The following is a 21,154-nucleotide window of genomic DNA, read 5'->3' as shown; positions in this document are numbered from 1 at the left end:
CCTCAGTAGTTCTCAGAAACTCCCCAGGTGATTGTATTTGTAGCCACAGTCAAGAACTACCGGGTTGGGAGTGCCCTTCCTCCCCAGCTGTAAGCTGTAAGGTACTCGATGTTGCGAGTGTGGTCACTGGGCTCAGAACCCAGACAATCTAGATGAGTTGGGGGATGAGGAGCCTGGGAGACCCGGGGTGTGGCCTTGCGCAGTCTCGCCTTGACGCTGATGCAGGCGGTTTCAGGGTAGAGGCAGGGGCTCACGTGAGCTGCTGGGCCTGCCGGCTCCCCTGCGTCACCCTGAGCGTCCCCAGCTGCAGCGTATAAATCACTTCAGCGGTTGACTACTTGGCAATGCACAGCTCAGCAGTGGGAAACATCGTGGTTCCCAGCGGGTGCCGCTCTCCCCCGGTTTGCTCTGGGCTGCGGGCTGGAAACGGGCTTGCATGGGGAAACACCCGGCAGCCAGGCCGCTCCTCTGGTTCCAGGCCACCAGCGGGACCTGTTCCTCTTCTATGACAAAGGGGAAAACATTCAAAATGCAGCTACCGAGGAACCTGCTTCTCCCCCTGTAGTTAGCCCCAGGTAACGGGAAGAAGCCTCTGGCGCCCTGGCCAGCAACACCCCTGAACAAATGTATTTCCCCATCTTTTCCTTACCCATCCTTCCTCCTGACCTGTTTCTCTGTAACTGCTTAGAACCACTGCTATGGCAGGGAGGGCCCAACATCACTGCTTTGTGTGGTGGAGCAAACAGGCTCCCAGAGGTTCCGTGACTTGCCAGAAGTCACGTGGGAAGGAGCACCCGGCACCGAGTCCTGAATCCTCAGCCAGTGTGACACTGGCAATTCTCTAACATGCCAGAGATCTGTTCCTGGTTCTCCCACCCCACACCCATTATTTTAGAACATTTTGCTTCATTCACTAGATCCCTTGGAGAGTCCCACCTATCGCTGTGGCAGGAGCCCAAAACCAAGAGCCTCCGGCTCATGAATGCCCCACTTAGGGCTTCTGCCCAGGTCCCGGCTTCCTCCCCAGCTTGACCATTTCACTCTGGGTTTAAGCAAGATCCTTTATTTATCTCCTGTTCCCCAACCACGTCACACGAATACAGGTAGCCACACGAGTACCTGCGCGGGCTGTTGGCTTTGTAAACGCAGCGCAGTCGGTATGTATAGAAATCATGCACCTCCGTGATTCTCTAACAAATACTTAACGAAGAAAAAGACTTCGGGTGTTTTTGAAATGTCTGCCTTTTCCTGCATTCTAATCACTGAGAAACATCTTGCAGAAATTTTACTCAGCTGGAGACATGTTTTCTCTGCACACTTGCTAGTAACTGCCCAGTGCCTTTCAGATTGTGTCGACTTCTGGTGGTTTTTCCTCACAGAAGCTGCTGGCTTCCATTTCGATAGATGCTGGACCTGCACATGTGACATGCTTGTATTCCATACGGCATGACAGCTGTATCGATTTGTCGCTGCCGTGGTACATCATTCAACTCAGCACCTCCAGCATGGCTGGAGGCTGCCCTTCCACACATCAGCCAACAGGAAGCTGTTTCTAGACTTAGCGCCTCACACTGGCCACGTCCTTCACTGGAGACCAAGGGCCAGCTCTTTCTGGGACTGTGGGTCCTTTGCGTTTGTAGTCTTCCCAGTGTCCTCGCTCACACATTTGCTTAGGTGGCCATTGCTTAGCACACACCTTGTGCAATGACGAGGACACAGGGCTGACTCACTATGTCTGAGACCAGCACTTGAACATCTGTGCACAGACATAAATGGAAAATCATAGGCAACAAAACTCCAAAACGAAACAGACACTTTGGTCACATCTACGATTCCAGTTTTGTCAGGGAGAGGCTTTCCAGAATGTCACTGGATGAGTGAGGGTCTTATCCTGCCACAGCTCCAGTGGGCCAACCTGGTGGCCTCCAAGTTCATCATCAAAACAGCTCCAATGCGGAACGGTCCAGGCCCAGTGTGGCAGTAGGGCTTCTGTAGGCAGTGAGGTAAGTGAAGTACATGTCCTGCGGCTGATCTGTGGGAGCCCAGCTGGGCTCCAGGGGACAGCGGCTTCGGCTGTGAAGGAAAGCAGTGTGACAGCAAAGCCTCCAGTCCCAGCAGCCGAAGACTCTCTGCCTTCAGAGACCGGACAGGGGTTGCGGCAGGGTGAGTGGATGGTGACATTTCCCCAGGCTGTGACCCTGTGCACTGCCCGACCGTGTCTACCCTGCCCATGAAGCCAGCCAGGTGCAGGGAATGCAGACTGCCCCCCTGCCTGGGAGGGCTGAGGGGTCTGCCATGGGACTGTGACAGCAGCAGAGGCCAAGTTCTCCAGTGCTCTGGTTCGCAGGGTTTTGTGTGTGGGTTTTTTTTTTTTTCTTTTAAGGTGACCACAAGAAGTTTTACATTGTTACATTCAAATAACCGCTTGATTACTCTATTTCAGAGGAGTGATAAACCAAGTAGCCACGGGACACAGACGACAGGGACACCGAGCCTCTGGTCACAGAGCAAAGTAATGTGCCATTAGGCAGAAAGGAGCCGCAGAAGCAAATGAGTGGAAGGAAAAAATCTAAGGAAATACAGGCTGAAAATTCCCACTAATGATAACGAAAGGAAAGAGGGACGCAACATGGTAGAAAAATCCCAAATAAGAGCTTTCTGTTGAGGCAGGTTTCTGAGCGTGGAATCGTAACGCAGTGGGTGCCGGACTGCACCACAGTCTGCCCACGCTGACCTGAGGCTGCTCACCGAGCCCAGCGCGGGACACAGTCTCACCGGCCTGGAGCAAAGATGAAATCCAGGGCCTGCCGTTCAGCCGCAGCAACGTTTGGATGCCACAGATCCACCATGAAAACCACCCGCGGGCCATCCTCTGCTGAGCCTGGGATGGGGGGGCAAGAGAGGAGAGGTTCAGACAGCCCTGGAGCCAGAACCCACGCAGAGCTGGAGCCCACATGGTTAGCTTTCAAGCAAGATCGGAAGATCTCCTCCTCTGATCAGGAGTGTGACCACGGCTTCCTAAGGTTCTGAGCCGAGTGCATAAAAGGAACTAGGCAGAGGGACGGGGAATACGTGGTAGGAGCACAGGACGTTCAAACCTACAGAATGAACAACAGAGAGTGAACCCTAATATAAACTATTGACTTTAGTTAATAATTATGTGTCAATATGAGCTCATCAATGATAACAAATGTACCACATTTATGCAAGATCTAAATAGAAGGGGAAATTGTGTATGGGGGGATGTGGTGTGTACTCTCTGCTCCATTTTTCTGGAGATCTAAAACTGCTCTAAAAATCAAGTTTGTTTTTAAAAAGCAGCGATCGGGAACACAGACACTCACCTTCATGGAATGCAGTGTGGAGGAAAGAGTCATCAAAGAGAAGGCAACGGCCTTCCGCCCAACACTGGGGCTCTCCCCCGACCACCAGCTCACAGCCGTTGGGAGTCTTCAGACCTCGGGGACAGAAGGAGAGAAGAGAGTGAAGGCAGGCAGGACCAGGCACGGCCGGCCGGAAGTCAGGGGGTGGCAGCTCTGTGGGGAGCGTTCACCTTCCAATCTTGACCCTCACCCCTCGGGGGCCCCTCCGGAGTGGGGGGTAGTTCAGTAGGGCAAATTCAGGCTAAGCTCCTGGATCCTCACCAGATTCCTTGGAAAAACTCATTCCTCCATTGGCTTAACCCAGGGATCCCCAACCTTTTTCATCTCGTGGCACACAAACTAATTATTAAAATTCTGCAGCACTCCAAAAAATGTATTTTTTGCCAACCTGACAATAAAACAGGTGTAATTTTGATTCATTTGAACTGATGGCTATTGTCGTTTTAAAAAACTGACAATCTTAAGGGAAAAGAGGTCAGTGCCCCAAGTAAAAAGCCAGGTACTGCATGTTTTAAAAATTCTTGCAGCACACTAGTTGAAAATCGCTGGCTTGATCTCTTCTGGGTCATGGGCTCTTCTAATTAAAGCCAGGAACCAAAGCTCGCCCTACACTTTTTCAGAATCCTGAAGCCCAACTAGGGGACCTTGGAAATTGAGGGAGCCAGGTTCAGACCCTGCCGTTCTCTAACCATGCTACCTATGGTCCCGTCTCAGGGCTGTTTCAGGTGACAGTAAAGACGCAAAGGCTCACACAGTGCCCCCCTCTTTGGGTTCCAAACCTTAAATCCATTTTGAGGCCTGAAGATGGTACGTTCCTGATCTAAGTTTCCCTGGCCACATTCTGGGAAACGAGGACACCCCCCAGAACATGCCTGAGCTTCCAGAGGCTGTAGAAAGCGCCTCTGAAAGGAGCCAGATACTTAGAAACGCCGGTGGTGAGTGCCACGCTTGGGCGCCCAGCCCTGGCAGGGGTGGGGGGTGGGGGGTGGGAGTGGTCTGGCTGGTCTGGCTGAAACACAGCCACGCATGCACTCTCACGTCCCATCCCCAACCCATCAGTCTGAGGAAACACTGGCCCCGTCACTAATGCTTGCAGGAGGGGCTGGGTCAGCCTGACAACTATCCAGAAGGACTAACCTTGGAGGAAGCGGGCCCTGGAAGAGAGGCTGGGATTGTGGTATTCTCATCTGTCCTCAGTGACTCACTGTGACAACCTGATATCTCTTGTGACAAACGTGAACCAGCCTTTTCTCTAACAGGCAGGGTGTCTGAATGCATTCCTGGAGCCAGGAATGACTGGCTCCGGGAGCGTGGACGCGGTGAGAATTCTAACAGAGGCCACGCGCAACAGTGGCAAGGACAGGGGACATGCAGTCAGACTTCTGGCTCTGACTGTTGTCTGCGGGGTGACTCTGGGCAAGCACCGAACCTCTCTGAGCCACGGACCCCTTGTCTGTAAAGAGGGGACATTAGCATACTTACCTGCCAGTGCTATGTGACCACTGTCCATGCTAATAACTGAAGACTCACTGTGACAGGCTTGTGTTAAACACTTTACAGACGGCACTTCACCTACTTTGCAGGTGGAGCCACTGAGAAATAGAGAAGTAAGAGACCTGCTGGATGCCACTCTTTAGTCCTGGCAGGAGCCGGGGTTTGAATCCAAACCTGTCTGGCTCCAAAGAATAGGCTCTTAGAACACCAGACACCAAGATATAAATGCTAGTTATTCCATTAGTAGCAGGGGTAGCAAATGATTGTTGATTTTCCTGCAGTTAATACAAATTTCAACCATCAATAGTGGATTTCATTGAATCAGCTGAGACTGTCCATTTTGGCTCTGAAACCATGATCTCCTGCCAGTGTTAACAACTGTGGCAGAGGGGGGTTTAGGTCGTAAAGGGGTTCGCGGGCTCATTGTCATGTGTGCCCTCACTGTTGGTTCAGGTGGAGAAGGCCTTTAGGAACAGGTGGTTCTCTGCAGGGACGGTCTGCCCCAGAGTTTCAGAAAAGCTCCCCGTTCTCTGTGACACTAAATGACTGACTGCCGTGCGCCTCGGTGCTATAGAAAAAGGGCCTGGCTTGCCGGCTTGCCAGCCCCCTCCCTCCCTCCCCTGCCTGCCCTTCTGCTCCAGCCTTCCAGTGGCCCACCCTTCCTGCCACTTGCCCACAAACTAGGTTAGTTGGCAGAAGTACTCAGTACTCCCCCAAACAGAGAATTTGGGTGGTTCCTGGGGAGAGAGCGAGGCCCCCCACATGGCCTACGCCATACGCCCAGGCCCCCCTATGACTTAGGGTTTGCTGCTCTGTCCCCCCAGCCACTGGGGGAGGCAGAGGAAGGGGGTGGGGAAGACTACCCACCAGTGGCCCCACTTCAGGAGGCGGGCGGCTGGCACTCAGGGTGAGCGAGGCAAACACGGGCTGATCTGCTGGTCCCAGGTAGCTCAGCGGCCCAGAAACCCACAGCACATGCGTGAAAGGAAAAGGCAGGGTGGACTGTGCTTATTTAGTGAGACTGCAGAATACACTCCTGCATTTCAGTCCACCCTTTCCTGGGGATAGGCCGTTGGGTGGGGTCTGCCTCCCCCGTGACATCTGCCTGGTCTTCGTCAGGGGTTGCTTCCTGGAGGCTCATGGCAGTGTGGTCAGGACGTCCCAGCCCCTATGCTAGGCTGGGTGGTGGCTGGGCTGGAGCCGTCCTGCGGTTCTGCAAGGAATTGAGACTGACGCCACCTCTGAGGTAGCTCAGAACAGGGCTCAGCAAACGTGTACCACACACGCAGTATCTGGAGGGGCAGTTCCATCAGTCAGCTCAGAAGGCAGAAAAGGAGGACAGGATGGCATTTCAAGAGCACCGTTCTGGGACCACGGGTACCTCCTGCACCTTCAGCCATGTGACTGGCAGAGGCGTGACCACGGCACGCATCAGGCCTGCCCTGCTTCTCACCTTGTTCTCTGGACTCCCTCCCTGTGAACCCTCTAGGTCCCGTGACTCAGACACACCTTTATTTCCTTCCTGGGTGGACTCGGATGTGGGCGTGACACGGAAAGAAGGAAGCAGCGAGCAAAGCCAACCCTGGAGCTTGCCCTGGCCACGGGGCCCGCCACACTCCAGCGAGACGTCTCCCAAGGTTTCCTGCTGCCTAGGGAACATGACGTGGCTTACTTTTTCTGGTGGCCCGTAACTAGCTGGCCGGGAAGGGACTGGCAGGTCATAAAGAGGCCCTGCGTGGGCGTGACTTACACACACACACAGTGAACTGCACAGATGCACAAAAAGCGTTAATACACGGGGGCAAAGTTTTGGTTTTCCTGCCACCAGCCCTTCCTGCTCAGCACACCTGCCTGGCGCTCTACACTGTCCATCCTCGAATGCCCTTCCCTACATTGTTCGGAAGTCTTTGGAAAACATAAAAGGAAACCCTTTGTTTAAAAAAACCCAGCATTGCTCCCCACTGCCCACAGCCTCAAAGCTGAAGCCTGATAGCGACCCTCCGTGGTCTGTTCCCACCGACCTCTCCAACCTAGGCCCCACCCCTGGAGGCCCAGCCAGACCAGACTCGCTCCCCCAGCTCGGTCCCAGCGGCCCCAGTGACCCTTTGAGGTCTGACTACCTCCCCCGAGCAGCCCACCTTCAGCCCTCTTGTCCTCTGACCTCAGAGCGTGCCCTGACACCTCGCACAGCGATTTTACTGATCGCAGTCCACCACCTGATCGTCTCACGTCCTAGGGTACAGAGCGCCCTTTACCTGACCGCTACCTACCTGCCTCTCCTTAACATAGAGCACTTCTAGTCCTCCAGCCAGCCCCCCAGGGAGGGATCAGTCCCTCCAGCTGAGAGGAGAACGCCGCAGCTCAGAGTTTTAGGACCGGGCCCAAGGCCATTCAGCCAGCGGGCCAACAGATCTGAGTCCAGGTGTGTTGCTTCCAGTCTGTTCACTCCCCGTTGCACAGCCCACGCCTTGTGGGTTCTTCATTACACGGCCCAATGTGGCGTCTGATCCTCAGAGCTGCTAGCAGCTGCTTATGGAGCGCTGCCATGTGCCAGGCACCAAGGAGCCACCGAAGATACTGCTGTATTTAACCCTCCATGATCCTGTGAGGTAAGTACTATCTTCCCATTACACAGATGGGGAAACTGAGGCACAGAGAAACTCAGTTACTTGCCCAAAGTGACCCAGCTGACCACAAGGCCAGGCCACCCGCCCCAGAGCCTCAACTCTGTCCTGCCTGTCCTCTTCAAACACTCCCAGTGTCAACTGCTTGAATCTAATTCCTTCCTTTCCTTCTGTGTTTTAAAGCAGTGAAGCCCCAGGCTGGAGCTGAACTTTATTCAGAATCCCCAGAGCAAGAATAGGAAAGGCAGGGGGCTCTGGGTGAAGCAGGGGTCAGGGGTGAAGGACCTGGGGTGTCAAACTCAGGCCCCCTTCAGCAGCCCCGAGTCTCCTCTGCAGAACTAGTTATGAACCCCCCCTCCGGCCCACATGGACTCCTAGGGCGTTTTCCCTCCCTCCACCGTGAGGCCGAGACAGCGCTGCAGGCTTCCCCGAGCTGAGCCTTGCCTTGCAGGGGGTCCCGGTACCCTCCTCTAGTCTGGGACGCTAACCGTGGTGCCATCATCCTAGTAACCAAGCCATCGTCACGACTCACCAGGAACGAAGGAGGCATTCTGGGGAGCTAATATCCCTATGTACCACGCTGCTTTCAAGCCTGCTTTTAGTAACTGCTCGTTCTCATGCTGTGTGTGAACAAGTGCTGTGCAATGCCCATGCTCTGTAAAAGATGATCTTTTCCTCTCCACTTCGCAAATGAGGAAACTGAGGCTCAGAGGGGCCAAGTGACTTGCCCAAGGTCATACAGCCAGCGCGACGGGGGGCCAGGATGCAAACACGGGCAACCTGCCTCCACCTCTGCTCTTCAAACCACGGCAACATACGATGCACACTTTACCCCTCTCCCTAGAATCTGAGTAAAATCCCACCAAGCACCACTTTATCTTTGAATATTCAGAAGGCACTTAGTATCTTTCACAGCCTGCTGACATCACTGTGAACCTCAGCAACCATGACAACCGTCTGGCTCTACAGCTCCACCGTCCAACCCAGCAGCCACCTGCCATATGTGGCCATTTAAGTTTTAGTTTAGATCAGTGGTTCTCAACCTTCCTAATGCCGCAACCATTTAATACAGTTCCTCATGTTGTGGTGACCCCCAACCATAACTAAAGAATAGTGATTAATCACAAAAACAATATGTAATTATATATGTGTTTTCCGATGGTCTTAGGTGACCCTGTGAAAGGGTCATTCAAACCCCCAAAGGGGTTGCAACCCACAGGTTGAGAACCTCTGGTTTAGATTAAGTTAAAGATGGAGCCCCTCAGGTGTACTAGTCACAACTCAGGCACTCAACAGTCACGTGCGGCTGGTGGCTCCCATATTAGACAGTCACACGAGACCATTCTATTACTGCTGAACGCTCCTTTGGACAGAGCTGCTGTCAGAACCTAGGTTCACGCTGATCATGAGTCTTTTTTGACCCAGTCTCTGCTGTCAAATGGTTTACAGGTGATTCATCAATTTATGATAGAAGTACAGCGGGAATGGGAGAAAAGCAACTCTGGCTACTGAGCTGATGGCTGGATTCCCATAAGTCAGGCCGACTCTACTGAGAAGGGTGTGGTTGGGAGACCCCGGCCCCGCGACATACCTAAATGGCATCGGATGCGGATGTTGGTGGGTCCATAGTGCTCCGTTATCACAGTCCCAGGGCTCAGCACGGAGATGCACGCGTTCCCAAAAACATTGTTCCCAATACAGGTCCGAAGGCTTCCGAGCAAGCGGTACGTCCGTGGGCACTTCCTGCAGTTCCTGGGAACGCAAACCCCTTGGTTGACCAAGTAAAAGGTGACCCACTCCCCGCTGGGGGTGCTGTTCATCTTCCAGCCCTGCGGGAGGCTACAGTTCGAGAACGCTTTGTAGAGGCCCTCGAACTCGCACAGGATGGTCTGGAAGTTCCGCTCCAGCAGCTCCACGTCATGCTTCTGGGCGTCCCGGGAGAAGTAGGGCGTGGTGGGGAGGTCGGGCAGGAAGAAGACCTCGGGCTTCTGGATGGAGGGCCGGCTGCTGAGGTAGCGGCCCTGCTCGCGGATGCCCTTGTGGATGCGGCCCATGCCGGACCAGGAGTAGCGCTTGGCGTACTCCTGCAGGTTGTGGTAGAGCTTCTGGTTGAGGCCCTCGTTGTGGGTGCAGCGCACGCACTCGGGGGACTGGCAGTACACGTACCCGTTCTGCAGCCCGTCGGCCTCTGCGCCCTGCATGAGGGAGTTGACGGAGACGTAGGGCCGAGGCTGCTCCCGGCCCACATGGTAACAGTACCACACGAACAGGACGAGCAGGCAGGCCACGGTGACAACAGCGGTGGTGTCGCAGTCCCTCACAGACTGGATGCCCGTGGCGATGCAGTCCCGTAGGCCATCCAGTGACCAGCCCCAGGCCACCAGCCACTCGAGCGACATCTTGGGGGACTTGTTGCGGAAGGTGTGAAGCTAGGTCAGACAGTCAGTTCTCTGGGGTCCCAAGGGCGCCCACACCATGCACGTCAGCGCAGAACTGCAGGGGTGGGGGGCGGCATGGCTGCCCTAGGTCCTCGGGTCCTGCCAAGGGCGGCATTGACAGACAGCGAGGCTGCCTGTGCCCACCACCCTGCCCCAGGAAAAGTCACTGTGGGTAGGATGGAAGGAGCTACTTTATGTCACATGAGCAAGGGGTGGTGGTCACTGTGAAGTGATTTTTTAGGAAGTCCAAACCTGGAATGAAAAAAAAAAAAAAAAACCAGCATGAATTTTTTTTACATCTGGAAAAATCCTCAATGAAACATCAAGTCACAGATTGTTTTGTAAGATCCTTGCTGGTAGGGGGGACACACTTCACAGTTTGTGTATCCTCTCCCCATTTTACCACCACCCCCATTTCCCAAGACCAGCAGAGTGTTCCACCTGCATCAGGTATTGTCTGATAATTACAGTAGTCCCATCCATTTTCCATCATCCTGAGGAGGTGCTACAGTTCCCATTTCACAGATGAAGAAACTGAGGCTCGGAGAGGTCCCCTAACTCCCCCAAGTTCATGCTGCCGCGGCAGGGACACAAACCCCATCTGACCTCAAAGTGATATCCACTTCGCTATACTCTTTCACAGTGGTTATTTCATACATGCTTATTCTCATTCAATCTCTGTACATTTTAAGAGATGTGGATTCAAAAGCACTTTAAAAACGGCAAAGGAACTTGAACACGGCATGTTCTCCATCCCCCTTTCCGTTTCCATAGCACTCTGTCACTCTTAGTTATCCTCTCTCGCCCTTCTGACATGGGCTGCGCCTAAATCAAACTGGGAGAGGAAGTGGGCTCTGTGGTCACAGCCGTGGCAGACACTGGGCCACTCTGTCTTCCCACGTGGGACACTACTTACTTGCCTCACCCTGAGGTTATGAAAGTGACATGATGAGAAAGAATGGAAATAAAAGCCCTTCTAGGTCTCTGGCTGTCTCCAAAACAGACCAAAGGGGCTTTACCGCGAATTTTACGGATGGTTAGGGCCATTGTCTAGCACCCCGATTGGCCTAAAAGTATAGTATGATCAGAGCCCAGCTGCCATGTGTCCGTGTCTACAGAACCCCTGCCGTGTTCCCCAGCTCCAACACTCTCTCTGTCCAGCCTCCCTGTTCCAATCTGATGACAGCAGCCAGATCTGTGTCCTACTACAAGTCTAACACATCCTTGCAACGTAGCAGAGAGATGAAGAATCCAAACTGGAGGTGCACTAGACTGAGTACTGAGCCCAGCCCAGGACAGGTCACGTCCCCTGTTTGTCTCAACATGGGGAAATGCTCGTCTCGGAATGAAGATGAACGATGAATGTCAGGCACGTACGGTCCTGTCATGGTAAGCATTCCGTATGCGCTGCTGACAGCTATGACATGTGACACCCCGCCCTCATTAGCCAGTAAACCACAGCGGGGACATCGGGGAAAGAGATCCTAGGACTGAAGATTCCAACAGCTAAAGGCAGATTCTGGACACCCTTGTTGCCACATATCTTAAGTGATGCTTTTCGGTCCCCAGACCTGCAAAACCCAAAAACGAAAGGGAAACCCCAGGTGATCATCACCTGCCTCTTTGCATCTTCCCAGCTTAGGCTGATTCAAGAATCACTTGACTATTGTGTTTAGTGACTGAGTCCAAACCACACATGCTGAATACGCAGGCACATATTTTATGTTTCTAGGAAGGGTGGGGAGGTTAGGCGCTAAATTTTTTTCTCACATGTTCTCAATTTCTTCACAGATTTGGGAGAAGAGGGAAGGGCTGGGCCCCACTGGAGGGAAACAGACCCCTCTTGTGCTCCTGGTTTTCTCTTAGTCCGACTGTAACTGCAGCTGTTTCCTCTTGAGAAGGGAAAGAAAAGCTGAATGCAAGGTGTTCTGTCTGCAAGCCATCCCCCAAACAGAACCCCAGGATTCCTGAACTTCAGTGCGAAACCATCACCTGCACCACAACAAGGGCTGTTGCTAAAAGACCCCACCCCCACCCCCAGCAACACTGAGCTAAACTCTGAATTGGAACTTTTAAACTCCCTCTCTCGGGAAGAGAGGTTTCCTTCTATGTTCTGAGAGTGAGATGGGGATAATCTGACAAACACCTGTTCAGTGTTAGTTCCCATCAGCCCTGCTAATTAGGAGAGCTCAAGTCAATCAGAATGAAGGCCTGGAGGACAGGGTAGAGGCTGAAGGAATCGCTTCCACTGAACACCAGGCAGCCCACCCCCGCTAGGGGAAGCGTCACTCCCTACGATGACAGCCATGAGCGCACCCTAGATGAAGCTATAAATAAAAGGCAATGAAAGGTCCTCACTCCCTGGGCTCCAGGGTTGGACTCTGTTCACAGGATCATAAACAGTGCTGAGAGCTGAAGTTAGGACTTTTCAGACCTGTCAGTTACTTTTAGCCAAAATATGCAGGCAGGCCCCTGAGCCCAGAGGTGGATTAACAAGCTCTCAGCTGAAATAGGACACTAAAAGTAACCCTTACATTTTCAGGGTGATTGGCAGTTTACCAAACACTGGCTCAAACATCTGACCCCATTGCACCCAGTGACAAACCCCCAGCTCCCTGGGGGGGAGGACGAGGATTTCCCCCACCCCCAATCCCAGCTCCTATCTCAGTGACCAGTCACTTTGAGCTTCCTTCACGCATCTGTTCGTTTTCATCTGTTTCATTTCTGTCCTCATTAGGGATGGGAACATCTCATGGCGGTTCTGCACTTTAAGAACAGACAACTCCAGATCTTAAAGGTCAGTCGGCTTGGGGGAATAAAGTCCAAATTCATGGCCAACTGCGGAGCAAATCCAATCAAATATAACTTGTTATACAATAAACACCTACCTGGGGGACAGACTAATAGCTCTAATCTGGTATAATCTAGTTCACATTACCAGTCCAAGGGGCTGCTCAGTACTAAAGGGCTCTGGTCATTCTCGGGGTGAGGCCAGGTCACCCCCCCCAATGCTCCCCAGGGAGCAGGCAGCACCGGGCAAGGTGTGTAATGCATGCCGCCCTACCCACCCAGGACCCAGGAGTTGCTCTGGTGCCATCCCTCCCCCTGGGGACCTGGAGACCTTCCCTCCTCACTTTCTTGGCCAGCTTTTTCAGCATCAGCATCCACTCACTCCGGAGTGGGGGGAAAGGGGAGGGCACAGGATGGGTTAATACAGATGGTGACCACCAGGACGTCAGGGGAGGAGGGGATGGGAAAAAAGAAGGTGACTATTGACAGGAAAAGTAGGCGATCAGCTCAAGAGTACGGAACAACGAGGATCATGGTGATAACTCAAGGGAAATGGGAGAAGGGTGACCACAGGAAATATGGGAAGTGGGTGACGCTCGGGCTGGGGGTGGGGGCAGCAAGCAAAAGAAGGGATCGAGGAGCAGGGTCTCCGGGGAGCAGGATGACGGGACCGGCATTAACATGAGGTAGGGGACCGCGATGGGGCAGAGGGTAGGAGGAGGGTGATGCTCGGCCCGGGCCACCTACACTGGCGAGGCGGCGGCGCTCAGCACGCAGCGAGCTCCGAGCGGCTGGGCCCCTCGGCCGGGCCGGGATGCGGAGCGCAAGCGGGCGCCGACGTCTTAGAGCATCCTGAGTGGCCACGCCGCCGGGCGTGGGGACCACTGGCCTGCAGCCGCCCGGCCCGCACCTCCTCCCCGTGCAGCAGGGTCCTCTGGGCCGCTCTGCCCTCCCGCCTCGCAGACCCCAGACACCCGCTTACCTGCTTCCTGGCGTGCGGGCAGCAGGGGCGACCCCTGGGGCTCCGGCGATGCCGCCGCCCGAGGGCGCGGACGCGCGGACGCCCCCTGCCCGCGCCGCGGAGTCACCGCCCGGGCGCTGCCCGGCCCACGCCCCGGGAGCCCGAGCGGGAGCGGAGCTGGTGCCCCGCCGGTGCCGACGCCAAGCTGAGCTCCGCGGGGCCACGAAGACCACAACTCCCACAATGCCGTGCGCGGCCGGGCCGGTGTGGGCGGGGCTGGGCGGGGCGGGGTCGGCGCGGGGGTGGGCCTCGCGCTGGGACCCCGACTCCGAACACGCATCTTCCCTATCTTGAGCGGGGTCACCCGAGGGCGGACTCGCGCCGCCTGCCCAGGTGGCTTTTCCCGGAGCGGCCGTGATTCTGTGCAGCCAGACGCACCGCACCGCACTCCGCGCAAGTCCGAATTCAGTAATTCATTCAGTTCGCTGTGCCTTCATTCATTCGTTCCCCGTTTCCCCCTCTGTCCCTCTCTCTGCTCTCTGAGTCCCTCCCTCCTACATTTCCTCCTTTCATTCTCTTTCACTTTCTCTCCTCTTCTTTCCTCTCACTTCCTCCAGCCCTAACACCCTTCTTCCTTTATCGATTGAGTCAATATACACTTATAAGGCCTCCTGGGCACTTGGAATGAAACCACAAATCAAACAGCATCCTTCGTCTCCGGGAAAACTCTGCCCAATTGATGACGGGCATCCCCTCTGCCTGGCCCCTGCTCTGTGGTTAGCGTTTCAGACAAGACGCCTGCGGGCAGGGAGTTACAGTCCAACCAGGAGCAGACCGTGCCCAAGTAATCCCAGATGTAAACCTACAGGCACTGCTGGGCAGAGTGGTAGAAAGAGAAAGAAAAGGGCAGGATGAGAGTGTGTAACAGGGGACCTTATGAGGGCGTGGAGGCCTTTCTGAGCAAGTGATGTTTGAGTAAGGCCTCTGGGAGAAAATTCAGCTAATAGTGGCCACGGGGCGCGCTGTAAGTGCTCCAATGGAGCTTTGCATGGGCGAGTTCTGGGAGGAGGGAGAGGGACGGGCGGTCCACAACCCATCTGTTCCTGTTCCCAATACACTTGTTGCTTTCCCAGAATCCACCTGGCCCCCATCGCAGAACCCGCTTTTACCACGACCCAGAACCGTCTCTACCGTGCCCCAGAACCCACCTCTCTCATATCCCAGAATCTACCCATTCTTGCCCCAGATCTCACCTCTATTGAGGCACAGAATCCACGTCTACTGTGTTTCAGAGCCTGCCTGCACCATGACTTCATCCCTTTTCTCAACCCAGAAAGGGAAGACCTTTGTTTCTCTTTTATTCTGCTGAAATAAGCCCAAATGCATACAATACATTGGGAAACCATTAAATGCACCCAGATTTGCTCAAAGTATGGGTAATCGACAGGCATCAGATTTAGAAACATTAAACTCTTTTCACTGCCAGGCCCACATTGGTTGAGCCTGGGCAGGGCGGAGAAGGTGGCAGGGCATTTGGTCCATCTCACATTCAGAAAGTTGCTCTAATTCAGACTTCTCCAGAGGTGCTCACATATTCAGCCCCAGCATCACACTGACAGGGACGGAAAAGGAGAACATTCTTCATAGAGTTATAAATGTGTGTTCCATTCCTGGACCACACCATCTGTAGCACATTATGAATTAATGTTGTCTATAACTCCTGTAATTATCTTTAGCCAGTGCAAAGTATATTGCTCTGTACTTCTTATGAGTATTTATTTGTTCAATGGCAATATTACCATATACATATTTTGCTAACCTTGCTTGTCATTTCTTCCTCTGGGAGACCCTAGGAGGTGAGCTCCCCCAGAGGCACTTTTGGGTGAGCGCTCCAGATACATTATCACTGGCTAATGGAGGATTTGAGATAAGGGCCAAGTGTATCTAAATTGTCTGCCTTCAGCTTGGCTGCCAGCCCTGTCCTCCTTCTCTCACTGTCTTCCCCCGGGGCAGTCGTTCACCACCCACTCTGAGGCTGCACAGCCTATCATCATGCCTCTCCTACACGCCTGGGGCCACCCAGTTTCCTCTGCCTACAGATGGAGTCACTAGGGGTCCAGAGAAAAAACAGGCCTTGCTCAATCAAAGTCATAGCACATCAGTAGGCAAATGCGTGATTGGTGTGTGAACAAACCTGGTGTAGTCACTTCATAGAGCAACTTGCTAGTATTTGTTATAACAACACTAAACGTGTGTATCCTAAGAATCAACTATTTCACGACTTTAAATCTACCCTAGAGAAATTCTGGGGTAGATAAGAGTTCTGTTTTCATTTTATATAATACTGGGAAGCTCACCCACAATTAAAAAGGAGGCACTAGATGCATATGTAAAAATATGGATAAAGCTTCTAACCAAATAATAAAACAAACAAGAGCAGAATTATTCTTGCAGTATGATTTCAACTACATGACACATATACAGTACAATACGTAACTCTAGTTTCTTTGTATATATGTGTGTATATATATACATATATATCTTCATATAAAAGCAGGAGAAACGCACTAGAAGAATACACTGGTATGTTCTCTTTTTTAAACTTAAAATATTACAGTGTTTGTAGAAGCCAAGACTGTCCCTCATGGAAGGACGCTTAGGTTGTTTCCATTCTGCTCAGCCAAAAAAAAGATAAAAATACTGCCATTTGCGACAACATGGCTGGATCTTGAGAATATCATGCTAAGCAAAATAAGTCAAGTGGAAAAGGGAAGAACCATATAATTTCACTCACATGTGGGATATAAAACAGAAAGCAATAAACAAACAAAACAAACAACCAACTCGTATACAGACAACAGAGGGAAAGGGGGACGGGGGAGGAAGAAGAGGGTAAAGAGGATCAAATATATGGGGACAGAAGAGACTTGAGTTTGGGTGGTGAACACACAATGCAATATACAGACAATGTATTAAAACTTATGTAATCTTATTAACCAACATCACCCCAATAAATTAAAGCTACGAGGACACATCATTTCGCCTCCATCATGTCAGCAAAAAATTAAAAAGCCAGTTGTCGATGCCAAGTGTTGGTGCAACTGTGGAAGCAGTAGGCACCCTGCACGCTGCTGTGGGAGCGTGTCTTCCCACAGTCAAGCTGACCGTCTTTAGCAAAGCCGAAGGCATGTGCGCACCCCAATTCTGCTGTCCCACTTCCTGGTACCTGCTCTAGAGCACTGAATTTCAAATTGGGAATCCCCCTGATTGTTGTAGAGTTGACAGAGTGAGTCATGACCTCAATTTAAAACAATGAAATAGCCCAGGCTAGGTAGCTCTGTTTGTTGGAATGTCATCCTGTATACCAGGACGTTGTGGGTTTGATCCCGGGTCAGGGCATATACCTAGGTGTGGGTTCAGTCCCCGGGTGGGTGTGGACAGGAGGCAACTGATCAATGTTTCTCTCTCTCCCCCTCCCTCACTCTCAAAAGTCAATAAATATATCCTCGGGAGATTATTTTTAAAAAACAACAATGAAATAGAATAAATCACAATAGAAATTATGGGAGTGTTTCTGAATGTGTCCTAAGAGAACTGAGTGTGTGTTTGTGTGTGTTGCACTAGGTCCCAGTCTAAAAATGCATTTCTGATAGTGGGTGGCAGTCAGATAAGTGTGAAAGCCTTTGCCCTAGAGAAGTTTTCAGAAGGGGACATGTGCAAGAATGCACATTGCAACATTTTGTGAAAAATTGGAGGCAACAAACATTCTTCAGGAGGAAAATGCACACATACATTCATGCAGATACATGGGCTAAAGTGTATGAGCCACACCTACATGTTTCCATGTGGATAATTCTCCAAAATATAATGTTGTGCTGGAAAAGCAAACTGCAGATTGGTATGTATAGAACAGTGTTGATATAAAGTGGGAACCCGTGCAAACAATACAGTACACCATTCAGGAAATATATATATGTTCAGGGGAAATGTATGTATCAGATGTATAAATGTATGTGTTAATAGTAAAGATTTTGCATGGGGATTATTAATACAAATTCAGGACAGAGGTTATTTCTGGGAAGGGGGGAGGAAGAGAGGGGGGTGGGATTAGGGAAGGACAAATGTAACAATATTTTTGTAACATTTTATTCCTTTACAAAAACTAAAGCAACACAGTAAAACATTAAGAGTCCATAAAGTGGAGTGGAGGGTACGTAAATGTATGCCCTATTAATCTCTATGAGTGTCTGAAATAGTACACAATTATAAATTTTAAAAGGCAATTTGATGAGGTAAAATGAACTTTGATTTTGCAAGTTTAAGTTACAAGTTTCCAATATGACAAGCGATTTGGAGATATTCAGGAACACAGCTGTTTCCACCGTGTCCCAGCTTTGAGGCTCCACAAGAGAAAGGGGCAGAAAGGGACAAGCCATGTTCTTCCCTCTGAGCAGCTGCCCTTTATCAGCTTTATATGTTGACCTTCTGTATTTGGGCGGTAAAAGACCCTAAGACTAAAATAAGTTTGTAAACCAAATAAAGAGTTGTGAAGCTTTTCCCTGGGGACTATCAGGGTAAGCCTGCGTCAGAAGTTCTAGGGAATAAGCTTGCATACCTCCCCAGGTGGATTCATCATACTGGATAATACACTTTGGTTAGTTAGCACATACAGATGTGCAATTCCATCTATCCACAAAGCAGAGCCACATCTGCATGTTAACAAATGCTGACTAAGTTCCAAGAACCAACCTCAATCACCTTGAACTGATCCAGTAAAGGGCGGCTAACATCTATTTAGCGTTTGAACAGGCGGTGGACCTCCTGCTTACAACACAAATAGGTAGAACCGGATAGGAGCCTGCTGCTTGTGAAGCCCAGGAGAGCTTGCTTTATACAGAAGAGTAAGTGAATTAATTACAACTTCCTCCCAAAGCCACTGTCTGTTTCTGCCACTGTCTCCCACTGGGTCATCCCCCTTCCCCTGCCCGTCACCTGGCTCCTTACCTTTATCTAGTTGACTCAGTCATTCCACATCCTTTAGAAGCTTTGCAATAGCTTCGGCCAGGCATGGGAGGTGTGTATGAGAACCTCTAAGTCTCTCTGATGGGCAAACAGACATGAGGTGCATGGCCAGATTCCCAAGATCGTTGAGAGAACCAGCCATCGGCCAAACCTGGAATAGAATTCAATCCCTAAATGAACTAGATGGTATTGTGGCAATACACTTCATTTCTCACCTCCAAGAGCCTTTCTTGCTGGTAACACACCGTAACCACTATAGGTTTCCATTTTTACACCTGGTTGGGTTGATATTAAAACTACTTAATAACCGATGCATCGTAGCACTGATCATTGGAATGGATGTGGACTATAAAAAGCAGGCAGGGCCATATCAGTGCGTACTGACCCACAGCAGCCCCAGACCAAGTGGCATAGAAATCTAGTCTTCATGAAACGTCACGCAGGCTGCATCTGAGCCCAGGAGCAGGTGCATCTTAAAGCTCCCAGCTAGTGTGGAGGCACTTTCTCGCATTCTGAACTCACTTTTTCTACATTCCCAACAGAGGGGAGCTGTCCTGCTTGTCTGAGGGGTCAACTGGAAGGACTATTCATTTACTCCAGCACGTCATTGTTGAGCACCTACTATGTGCCCACTGAAACATGGCGGGGATGGAGTATCGGCAGCCTCTGTGTGAAATCCAGCAAAATCCAGATACGTTCAGTGTGGCCTGCACAGGGCTTTTCAAAGTTGCCAACGGGTAAAAATGAACAAACAGCACCTAAAAGTCTGGATTTGCAGCTTCTCTTGAAAAATGGCAATATTTGGCCACAGTGGGCCAGATTTCTGCAAAGCAGCAAATTGGCTGGTAAGTGGTTTGTGACAGACCACACCCACTTCCCATCCCATCGCTCCCCAGCACCAAGGACAATTGTCACTTGCCACCACCACAGACTCCGTGCCCTGCCCCTGTGTGTTTCTATGTGTGTGCGCCTGTGTGTGTTCATAAAAAGGAAACATTTCTCTGCTTCCACCTTTCTGTCAAAAGTGGGAAAACAAAACCCAGAGCAAGAGCTGAATGATTTTTATTAGCCTTGGCCACTTGCCGTGTTTATGTTACCTGACATGTTCATAGGCACTTGAGTTTGCAGCTCCCGGAACACGATCATGCCAGAAAATAAAAAATAAAAAAGTGATGCCTGCCTCAGGGAGTTTGCAGGAGTGAGGATTAAACCTGACAACCTATGAGATCCCCCCCTCTGCACCCCCACAGGACCTGGTAGTGAGCAGAGGGAAGGAAGGAACAGTGAGTGTGAAGGCTTAAAAGGAGGAACAAGCTTGGCACGTTGAAGACATGGCAACAAGCCCATGTGGCTGGGGCAGACGAGACGAGACGGAGTGTGGAGGGCAATGAGTTTGGAGAGCAGGCCCTGGTCTTTTTTTTTTTTTTTTCAATCCTCACTGGAGGACATGCATATTGATTTTAGAGAGAGGGGAAAGCGGGGAGGGGAGAGAAGGAGAGAAACAACAACTAGTTGCCTCTCACACATGCCCTGACCGGGGACAGAACCCACAACCCGGCATGTGCCCTGCGACTTCTCAGTTTACTGCATGGCGCTCCAACCAGTTGAGCCACACTGGCCAGGGGACAGGCTCAGGTCTTTCAAGCCATGGTAAGGAGCTTGGGTTTTATCTTATTCTAAATGGCCTGACGTGCATTCTGCTAGACACCTGCAAAGGCTCCTCCCGAGTAAGGCTTGTGGGACGTTCATGTCTTGAATATGCTAGGGCAGGTTAGGGTGGCAGAAACGGCAGGGGAGAAGAGCGGCAGGTGAGGTTGGCTTTGACCTGAATGCTTACTATCACCCAGGTGCCCCGAAGTGGGAGCTGGCACATACCTGCTGGGCCATTTGAGTCGGGTTTAATAAAGGGGTCGAGCAGAGTTTAAAGACTCCTCTAGGATGATGAAATACCCAGGGCTATTGACGGGGTACCCATCAGGCTGTTACCCCTATAAGCCTGAAGGGACAAGGGAGAGAGTGGATACCATAACCTGGATATAGGGATACTGTTTAGAGAGAACTGTATTCTTCCTATAAGGGACAAAGACAGCCAGCTGGACCCCACAAAGAAAGCTGCAAGTATGACTTTATTTCCCCTTACCTTCTTATCTTCTGCTGGGTTTCCCCATGGGCTGTATCCAAGTGGACGCCAACGTGGAGGGCACCTATTGATGGAGATGGCATAGGCCACTCTGTCCAGGGACAGAACAAGGAGAAGGCCAGAGAGTAGACCAGGCAGGGCAAAAGGAAGATAGACAACTGGTTCATATCCCTGTTTGGATGGGGCCACACCAGGTGAAGTGTCCACTGACAATGGACATGAGTATCATCAGACTCCTCCACTTCCGGGCAGAACAACCTCCCGGTTTCAGGAAGCCCAGGGGCCAAAGCACAGAAAACCTT

General features: G+C 51.6%; 1 protein-coding gene across 2 annotated transcripts; it reads right to left on the bottom strand.

Annotated features, from left to right (window-relative positions):
• Positions 1-1,047: 1,047 nt before the first annotated feature.
• On the bottom strand, positions 1,048-13,904 carry ASPHD2 (aspartate beta-hydroxylase domain containing 2). Of its 2 annotated transcripts, none has more exons than XM_090291986.1 (4): positions 13,712-13,904; positions 9,093-10,191; positions 3,345-3,458; positions 1,048-2,881 (listed from the first exon to the last, which is right to left on the bottom strand). In XM_090291986.1, exons 2-4 carry the CDS (start codon positions 9,898-9,900, stop codon positions 2,772-2,774), a joined length of 1,032 nt encoding a protein of 343 aa, XP_090148112.1. In that variant the 5' UTR covers positions 9,901-10,191; positions 13,712-13,904; the 3' UTR covers positions 1,048-2,771. The 2 variants fall into 2 exon arrangements, with proteins under 2 accessions (XP_090148112.1, XP_090148113.1); XM_090291987.1 differs by lacking the exon at positions 1,048-2,881 and adding an exon at positions 2,888-3,098.
• Between the last annotated feature and the right edge of the window lie 7,250 nt (positions 13,905-21,154).

This window comes from Furipterus horrens, unplaced genomic scaffold (genome assembly GCF_987537825.1).
Source record: "Furipterus horrens unplaced genomic scaffold, mFurHor1.1.pri manual_scaffold_11, whole genome shotgun sequence".
Taxonomy (NCBI): Eukaryota; Metazoa; Chordata; class Mammalia; order Chiroptera; family Furipteridae; genus Furipterus; species Furipterus horrens.
Note: the sequence above shows the minus strand (reverse complement) of the source record. Positions and strands in the feature narration are given on the sequence as shown.